The sequence below is a fragment of the Cucurbita maxima genome, unplaced genomic scaffold (genome assembly GCF_002738345.1).
Source record: "Cucurbita maxima cultivar Rimu unplaced genomic scaffold, Cmax_1.0 Cma_Scf00013, whole genome shotgun sequence".
Lineage (NCBI taxonomy): Eukaryota > Viridiplantae > Streptophyta > Magnoliopsida > Cucurbitales > Cucurbitaceae > Cucurbita > Cucurbita maxima.
Genome location: NW_019272029.1, coordinates 345,993 through 355,937, shown reverse-complemented (window position 1 = coordinate 355,937; position 9,945 = coordinate 345,993). Strand labels below are relative to the sequence as shown.

Below are 9,945 nucleotides of genomic sequence, written 5' to 3'. Positions count from 1 at the left end.
TTTAAATACTAAATAAACAAAGGATAAAATTGTAATTTAACAAAAGAAATATATTTTTTTTTAATATAAAGTCTAGAACGGTAATAAATGTACCCTATTTAATTTCATCCATTTTCTTAATCTAGAATAACAAAATGATTGTACATTTATTCATGTACTCAAAAAAGGAATAATAATAATAATAATAGTAACAATCAAATTACTAAGGAAATATATAAATTAAAAGAATATCCATTTTTGTAACCGACACTCTATTAAATAGCCATTATTTATTGCAATTAATGTTATAATCCACCTATAGTAATAAAACTATAAACCAAAAATTTGTATGTCATTTTTAATATACTGTCTGATTAAAATAAAACACAACATAAACTCTGTTTCGAGTGTTGCAATTGAGATCTACCACAAAAGACAAGACGTTATTGTTGAAACTAATATAAAAACAGAAGCATAAACATAATGATCGAGAGTCGAAAAAAACGAAAAAAATAGGAGCATGAATACGGCGATCGAGAGCTAAAAAATGAATAAAACAAGACCATAAACATGACGTTCGTGAGCCGAAAAGGAACGAGAAAAGTGAATTAAAAAGAATTTAGTTAGGTACATTTGCAAACCAAAAGAAAGCAAGAGAGAGAGAGAGAGAGAGAGAAGGGTAATGTGGACAAATGGTATGACTTGGACACACCTCATTAAACCATAATTTTATTATTATTATTATTTTATTTTTATTTACATTCTTAAATCTAAATCCAATCTTTACTTTTCCTTCCCAAGATTCATTATTATTATTTTTAATTACAATTATTTTGGTGGAACGTCTCACCAACTTTACCATAATAATAGATGAAACAAATATTTATAATATAAGTTTCTAATATATTTTATATAAAATTAAAAGTTTACAAAATTTTAATTTTTTTTAAAATTAAAATTTAGATATTAGGAGTTAAATATATAATAATATTTTTTAATGTTTGTTTGTTTTTTTTTTAAAAAAAAAAAATTAACGAACTATTTTTAATCATAAGGATAGTACGCACTAAGAATAACGACATTTAAATTGGGGAAAAGATGTCGAGGAAGATGATAATGGTATCAGATTCAGAGTGAGGAATGTGATGACCTATTAACCGACCTAGCAAGCACCCACGCACCACCGTCTTCTATTCTGATTTGGGATTTCTATAAGATTTAATTTCAAATGTGAAAGCGATTTTAGTTTCGAGGCAATTTTGTTTATTATTGGGATTCCTTTCATTTTTTCCCAACTCGGAACTTTTCTGTTGGCAGCGATCTTCCTTCCCGTGGCAGAGCGCAGGAACAGATGTAAGAGACGGAGGAGGAGGAGATTAGAGAACAAAACAAAAACGAAACGAAACAATGTGCTTGAACAGAGACGAAATTTGAGTGGAAATTGGAATTTGGAATTTGGAGCATCTTCAGGTTCTTAGTAATGCCATTGATGAAACCCAACTGCAAAATCCGCGCGGATTTGAGTTTCCCTAAATACCTCTCTTCCTATTTTGCTTTCACTTCTCGCTCTCTCTCGCTCGGTACTTTGTTTCTGTATTAAACCCCAACCTCCCATGCCCTTAAAGCCCCTCCTCCCTCCGCTTCTGGTTTTGTGTTCTTAACGACAGAACAAGAGAGAGTGGTGCCGCTTTCGCTTGTTCTTCATTTGTTTGGATCGTTTTTAATTCATCTCTTTCTTTTTTGAGATTTGGTTGTTATATGTATACACCCTTTCTTGTTTCATCTCTGGATTTATCAGTGGCGAATTAATTGGTGTTGGAGACTGGCGAGGCGGCGGATTTTCTAGTGCAACTGGGTTTGGTTTGCTGTTCGTCATCAGTAATCACATAGTTACCTCTCCCAGAAGGCAGGTTGGTCAGTTTTATTTTGTACTTTCAGTGATGGGTCGTCTTCTTTTTTTGATTTTTCCTCTCCCCTTTTGTCCATTCCCCATTTCGCTACAGACAGAAAGACTTGCAAAGCGTCGTTCTATTTCTCTCTCTCTGTGTTTCTTCGACTTTCGTGTTAACAAAAAATGGATTTGTTGGCATGTGCTATGTGTCTGCAGGCTGTCTACCGAAGCGCTCATTAGGTGTCTACGAGAACCCAGATGGAGTAATGCTCATCTTCATAACAGGGTTCTATTTATCTCAATCAACTCGCCGCCGACTCACTGTTTTGAATCGCCTTCCTCACAAACATCCCGCAGTCAATAATGGGTGTTGCCCATTTATTGAATACAACCCAAGCTTTGTCATCTGATGTACGATCGTCTAATACCTTGTCGGAAGCATTTGGAACATTGCCAGTTTTGGAGCTCGTATCAATTTGCATAAATCTAGCACTTTTTATCTTCTTCTTCTTCACTGTCTTGGCGAGGCGGATATCTATTTTTGTTACTCGCCTTGGCTTCATCAAGGATGATGAGTCTGGTGCGAATACAAGTCCAATTCGGCGCAGCGCGGATGGTGAAATTCATGATGTTGAAGTCGGGGTCAGTTTCAAAATATCGGTTTCATGTTGTTTCTATGTGTTGTTTGGACAAGTTTTGGTATTAGCTTTTGATGTCATTAGCTCAATTCGAGAGTCTGTTGAAGGGAAGGAGGATGAAGATTGGTCTGTTGTTTGCTTCCCTGCTGCTCAAGTTTTGTCTTGGTTTCTTTTGAGTTTTTTGGCTCTACATTGCAAATTCAAGGCTTCTGAGAGATTTCCATGGTTGTTGAGGGTCTGGTGGTTTGTGTCGTTTGTTGTTTGTCTGTGTGCGTTGTATGTTGACGGAAGGGAATTGTTTGTACAAGGCCTGGAACACCTGCGCTTTCATGTTGTTGCAAATTTTGCTGCAACTCCTGCTTTAGCTTTCCTTTGTTTTGTTGCTGTTAGGGGGGTTACTGGTATCAAAGTTTATAGGAACCCTGATCTTCAAGAGCCTTTGCTTCTTGAGGAAGAACCAGGATGTCTCAAGGTTACGCCTTACAGCGAAGCCGGGCTTTTTAGTTTAATTACACTTTCTTGGCTGAACCATCTTCTCTCAATTGGTGCAAAAAGACCACTTGAACTCAAGGACATTCCCCTTCTTGCTCCGAAAGATCGATCTAAGACCAATTATAAGATTTTGAACTCAAACTGGGAGAAACTGAAAGCAGACAATCCTTCAAAACAGCCTTCTCTTGCGTGGGCCATTCTGAAGTCCTTCTGGAAGGAGGCTGCTTGTAATGCCATCTTCGCTTGCCTGAATACTCTAGTTTCGTATGTAGGTCCTTATATGATTAGCTACTTTGTTGATTACTTAGGGGGGAAAGAAACTTTCCCCCATGAAGGATACATATTGGCTGGTACGTTCTTCGCAGCAAAGCTTGTGGAGACTCTGACAGCCAGACAGTGGTATCTTGGGGTTGACATATTGGGGATGCACGTGAGATCGGCTCTCACAGCATTAGTATATCGAAAAGGACTTCGGCTTTCCAGCTCTGCCAAACAAAGTCATACAAGTGGAGAGATCGTGAACTACATGGCTGTTGATGTGCAAAGAGTTGGGGATTACTCATGGTATCTCCATGATGCTTGGATGCTCCCTATGCAAATCATTCTTGCTTTAGCTATTTTGTATAAGAATGTTGGAATTGCTTCTATTGCAACATTGATTGCCACTATTGTCTCCATTATTGTTACCATTCCAATAGCTAGAATACAAGAGGATTATCAAGACAAATTGATGGCTGCCAAGGATGATAGGATGAGAAAAACTTCTGAATGCCTAAGAAGTATGAGGATTCTGAAGCTGCAAGCTTGGGAAGACAGGTATAAAGTGATGTTGGAGGAGATGCGGGGTGTGGAGTTCAAGTGGCTTCGAAAAGCTCTTTATTCCCAAGCCTTCATTACTTTCATTTTCTGGAGTTCCCCAATATTTGTCTCTGTTGTTACTTTTGCCACCTGCATATTGTTGGGTGGTCAGCTTACTGCAGGCAGTGTTCTTTCTGCACTAGCCACTTTTAGAATCCTCCAAGAACCACTTAGGAATTTCCCCGACCTGGTGTCGATGATGGCTCAGACAAAAGTTTCCCTAGACCGCATTTCTGGACTGCTTCTGGAGGAAGAGTTGCAGGAAGACGCAACTATTGTCCTACCTCGAGGCACACCAAATCCCGCTGTAGAGATCAAAGATGGCATCTTCTCCTGGGACTCTTCTTCTCCAAAGCCGACTTTATCGGGAATACAAGTGAGAGTGGAGAAAGGGATGCGTGTTGCTGTTTGTGGTGTTGTTGGTTCTGGGAAATCAAGCTTACTATCTTGCATCCTTGGGGAGATTCCAAAAATCACGGGGGAGGTAAGTCTTTTAGAATTCCACTCTCAATTTTATATTTCTATGCCACAATTGTCACCCACTTTATCCCATGTTCTTCCCCTTTTTGTTGTTGGTGGCGTTGCGAGTTTCTTGAGTACTTCACTTTTTACTCTGCCCAGGTAAGATTATGTGGTACTTCTGCATATGTGCCTCAATCACCTTGGATACAATCGGGAAACATAGAAGAAAATATTCTTTTTGGAAGTCCTCTTGACAAACCAAAATACAAGAATGCTATTCAGGCTTGTTCACTGAAGAAGGATTTAGAGAATCTCCCGCATGGAGATCAAACAATAATTGGTGAAAGAGGAATAAACCTTAGTGGAGGTCAAAAACAACGTGTTCAGCTCGCCAGGGCACTTTATCAAGATGCGGATATTTATTTACTTGATGACCCCTTCAGCGCTGTTGATATACACACTGCCTTAGACTTGTTTAAGGTTATATATATGATTTATGACCTTCCGTATTGTTCTCAGGTATTTGGTCGTATGGTTACTGATAACGCCAACATGTAATGCAGGAATACATAATGACCGCCCTTGCAGACAAAACTGTCATTTTTGTTACACATCAAGTCGAATTTTTGCTCGCTGTAGATTTGATATTGGTATGGATTTTTCTTCATATTTTATGCAATTATTGTTCTTAAGGCCTAAGGAAGTTGAATTCAATGGGGTTAGTATGGGGTTGAAAACATATGTTTGGAACTTTCTCGAACTTTAGGAATTGATATGCCTCGAGCGTTGAGTTGATGGGAAAAGTGCAGGAATGAATCATTGAAATGAAGTTGGCCATTGATGGTTTTTTGTCCATGTAGACGGCTGTAGAGTGACGTTTAGTGAACTATTTTTCACATTTGTTCATGCAATTGTGATCTCTCCTATGTCTTTTCGTTTTGTTCCCTAAAAAAGGAAAAGAGGTATTCGACCATAACTCTGTATTAATGGAGATACAATTATCTTTCGCTTGATCATTCCTTTTCCATCTGTACAGGTTATCAAAGAAGGCCGCATTATACAGGCAGGAAAATATGATGATCTTTTACAAGCAGGAACTGACTTCAACACTTTGGTATCTGCTCATCACGAAGCTATTGAAGCTATGGATATTCCCAACCATACATCTGAGGATTCAGATGAAACTCTGTCGGCAGATGAATCTCTTAATCTTGGTAGAAAGTGTAATATTGTTGGAACTAACATTGACAATTTGTCCAAGGAAGTGCAAGAATCTATATCTGCAGCAGAGCAAAAGGCAATCAAGGAGAAAAAGAAGGCAAAACGTTCTAGGAAACGACAGCTTGTACAGGAAGAGGAAAGGGTAAGAGGGCGGGTTAGCATGAAGGTCTACTTGTCATACATGGCTGCAGCGTATAAAGGTTGTTTGATTCCTCTCATAATTGTTGCACAAGCATTATTTCAATTCCTACAGATTGCAAGCAACTGGTGGATGGCATGGGCAAATCCCCAAACTGAAGGGGATCAACCTAAAGTGACTCCCATGATCCTCCTTGTGGTCTACATGGCCCTTGCTTTTGGGAGTTCTTGGTTTGTATTTGTTAGGGCTATTCTGGTTGCTATGTTTGGTCTTGCAGCTGCACAAAAATTGTTTGTCAAGATGCTTACATCTATTTTTCGTGCACCCATGTCATTCTTTGACTCAACACCAGCAGGACGGATCTTGAATCGCGTAAGTTTCTCTTTCTCAGAAACAAATGTCCATCAATTTAATCATGTTATTCACATAGGTTTTGTTCTTCTTTTTCTCTTAATTTTATTTTTTTTCTTTCAACATCGAAGTATTTTATTGTTTTTGGCCTTATAGGTGTCCATTGATCAAAGTGTTGTGGATCTTGATATTCCATTTCGACTTGGTGGGTTTGCTTCAACGACAATACAACTTATTGGCATAGTTGGTGTTATGACAGAAGTTACCTGGCAAGTCTTGCTTTTAGTCATTCCCATGGCTATTGTTTGTTTGTGGATGCAGGTGAGTACTGGATTCAGGTTCCCCCTTCTGATGTTTCTCTTATGATACTCATGCTTTCTTATAAGAAATAAAACTATTTTTTCGATCACTTTTACTATGTCGTACTTTCATCTCTCGAAAGGTATAGATTTGTACAAAAGTATTATGTAGTTGTACCACATCGGTTCTAGGATTATAAATTCCAAAAAAAAAAAATCTACTTTGTCCATTTCTATTTCTTCTTCAAGGATTAATAGAAAATTCAGTTGTTTCCATATTTTGATTAAGGGTATTGAGGGTGTGTGACCTTACTAAGAGCATTTTATGATGCAGAAATACTACATGGCTTCATCAAGGGAGCTTGTTCGCATTGTCAGCATTCAGAAATCTCCAGTTATTAATCTTTTCGGCGAGTCAATTTCTGGAGCAGCAACAATACGAGGTTTTGGACAGGAAAAACGGTTTATGAAGAGAAATCTATATCTTCTTGATTGTTACTCTCGCCCGTTCTTCTGCAGTCTTTCTGCTATCGAGTGGCTCTGCCTTCGTATGGAGTTGCTCTCCACCTTCGTCTTCGCTTTCTGTATGGTTTTACTAGTCAGCTTCCCTCCTGGAAGTATTGATCCAAGTATGTCACATATTCTCTTTTAGATTCATTGCCTTTTGGTATGCTGAGTTTATTACATGCTATGGAGTCGGTCGGTCCTTCAAAATAATGATTTGAAGTCGCCCGACTTAAGTTGGGAGGATGTGGTTTTGATTGAATTGATGTTTCCTGAAAGAAATGAACCAAGACAATTTCAGTTATCAGCCACTGGTTTGGACAACTTCGGAAACGAACCAGTCCTGCCAACATTCGTCTCAATGAGCTGTAACCAACATTAAAAACTGTTTACTGCTGTAGACAAAAAATGGGGACTGGATTGTCAAATTTTATCGGTCACTGGTTTTTGTTTGTGTAGGTATGGCTGGCCTTGCGGTAACGTACGGTTTGAATCTAAATGCTCGCTTGTCACGGTGGATACTTAGCTTTTGCAAGCTCGAAAACAAAATTATATCTATTGAAAGGATTTATCAGTATAGCCAAATTCCAAGCGAGGCACCATTACTTATTGAGGACTCTCGTCCTTCTTCCACGTGGCCTGAGAACGGAACTATCGAGCTTACTGATCTAAAGGTAATACAAAAATTTTCTCATGGTAATACAATGCCTGATGGAAACTGACAAATTCCTCTTATTTTTTGTTTCAAGGTTCGGTACAAGGAAAATCTTCCTTTGGTGCTCCGAGGTGTAACGTGCTGCTTTCCCGGTGGAAAGAAGATTGGGATTGTTGGCAGGACTGGAAGTGGTAAATCTACTTTGATCCAGGCGCTATTCCGATTGGTCGAACCATCAAGCGGAAGGATCGTTATTGACAACATCGATATTTCTACGATTGGCCTTCATGACCTCCGTAGCCGTCTCAGTATCATACCGCAGGATCCCACGTTATTTGAAGGCACGATTAGGGGCAATCTTGATCCCCTTGAAGAGCATTCTGATCAGGAAATTTGGCAGGTCTGATCTCTCTCTCAAATTCCCACTTCACTGATTTTTCTACTAAATAGCTATAGTAGTAATTCTTTTTGTAACTGAAAGGACGAGACGAGTCTCCAATGAAAAGCTAAAGTGTAAGGCCCCAGCATTCATTGGTTAGCAGATATTGTCTACTTTGGCTCATTACGTATCGCCGTCAGCCGCACGGTTTTAAAATGTGTATGTTAGGAAAAGGTTTTCACACCCTTATAAGGAAATGCTTCGTTCCCCTCTCCAATCGGATCCTTATAAGAAATGCTTCGTTTCTCTCTCCAATCGATGTGGGATCTCACATAGTCTGTACCCGTTGAATATTCTAATACTCTTGTACCGTAAAATGAAATGGGGTTTTCCTGATTTGTATTTAACATCTTTCAGGCATTGGATAAGTCGCAACTAGGACAGATGATCCGTGAAAAGGAGCAAAAACTAGACACACCAGGTATTTAACAAGCAGATATGGAACCTATCTCCTTTTTTATTGTCCTTTGTCGGCTGTTCTTGACATATATTTCATGCATGTTTGGTTGCTGCTGATGGAATCCTCTTTACAATGAACTTGCAGTGCTCGAAAATGGAGATAACTGGAGTGTAGGGCAGAGGCAACTCGTGGCATTGGGCCGTGCGCTATTGAGACAAGCCAGAATACTTGTTCTCGATGAAGCCACAGCATCGGTCGATATGGCCACAGATAATCTCATCCAGAAGGTTATTCGAACAGAGTTCAGAGACTGCACCGTATGCACAATCGCACATAGAATCCCGACTGTAGTCGACAGTGATCTGGTTCTGGTACTAAGCGACGGTGAGTACTGCTCGTAACCCAAAGCCAAATTATACATCTTACGTTAGTACGAACCTAGAAAAGCACAATCGCGTGTTTACTTGGACAATCAACTGAGATCTAGATTTGGATGTGGTTTGCAGGTAGAATTGCAGAGTTCGATACCCCAGCACGATTATTCGAGGATAAGTCATCTATGTTCCTCAAACTAGTGACGGAGTATTCCACGAGATAAAATGAGGAGAGCAGTCAGTTTTGTTGAGATGGGATGCCTGAAAACGACGTCTATCTCAGTCGGATGCAGGAGGTGGAAGGGCCGAAACGACCAGTGCTCGATGAGCTGCGGCTGCATTCAGCAATGGCAGCAAAAGGAAGGATTGAAGAATAAAGAGAGAGGAGATGGGGGCAGAAGGGGTGAGTTAAAGGTGTAAATTGAAAGTGAGGGTCTTGTTGTTTTATTGAATGAATGAATGTATGAATGATTAATGGTTAGGAGAAATAGGATGAAGAATAAATGAAACCCCTGTATGCCAAAACAACAATAATTAACACACGAGATAATGAGAGCCGCCATGGTTTTTCCGGCAATACAACGGTTGGTTTAGATGGGGGCTAATCTGTAGAGTTGAGTTAGCCAAAATACTCTTCTTTTCCCCTTTTCAATGAAGAAAGCTTTTGAAATTGCTCTGCCTTTTTCCCTTTTCTCTAACTTTTCATCTCTTAATCGATGATATATGGACTTCGACTAATTCTTTTTTATTACCAATTGAATGGATCTCTTGTTCATTGTTATCAGATTTTTATAGCGATGATGTTCAATCTTTTATCGATTTTGATTTATTTACCTTCTACGCTTGGAAGCATATTGTGTTTTTAGCTTGATGCTCTTACTTTTTCTATTTTACCAACATGTGAGAGTAGTTCAAATCTTTGACCATTTGGTCGATGGTAGATGTTTTAATTAAGTGTATCGTGCTCTTAGACAAAGTTGAATTGGGTCAAGCTTTAATCAATCTATTAGTAGTTTAGCGGGAACTTAATTGTTAATAATTTTATAAAACTTTTATTACTTTCACCTTTTTTTTTTTTTTTAATTTATTTGAGTTCTCCCTCGTTTAAATGAGGATTATGTTTGAGACAGGTACTCATAGGCCTCACTCCACAAGTTAAATGGACATCTCTTTTAACGATAAAATATCATCAAAGTCTCTATTTTTAATATTTTTTTAGAAAATATATAAAATTTAAAAATTT

The 9,945-nt window shown here is 38.7% G+C and overlaps 1 protein-coding gene across 1 annotated transcript; it reads left to right on the top strand.

The window, feature by feature from the left end:
• Positions 1-1,086: 1,086 nt before the first annotated feature.
• LOC111487983 (ABC transporter C family member 5-like) lies at positions 1,087-9,299 on the top strand. Its single transcript, XM_023135513.1, has 12 exons — positions 1,087-1,889; positions 2,087-4,342; positions 4,480-4,800; positions 4,884-4,970; positions 5,357-6,052; positions 6,188-6,352; positions 6,665-6,959; positions 7,294-7,508; positions 7,584-7,889; positions 8,286-8,349; positions 8,473-8,712; positions 8,835-9,299. Exons 2-12 carry the CDS (start codon positions 2,234-2,236, stop codon positions 8,924-8,926), a joined length of 4,590 nt encoding a protein of 1,529 aa, XP_022991281.1. The 5' UTR covers positions 1,087-1,889; positions 2,087-2,233; the 3' UTR covers positions 8,927-9,299.
• Positions 9,300-9,945: the final 646 nt, after the last annotated feature.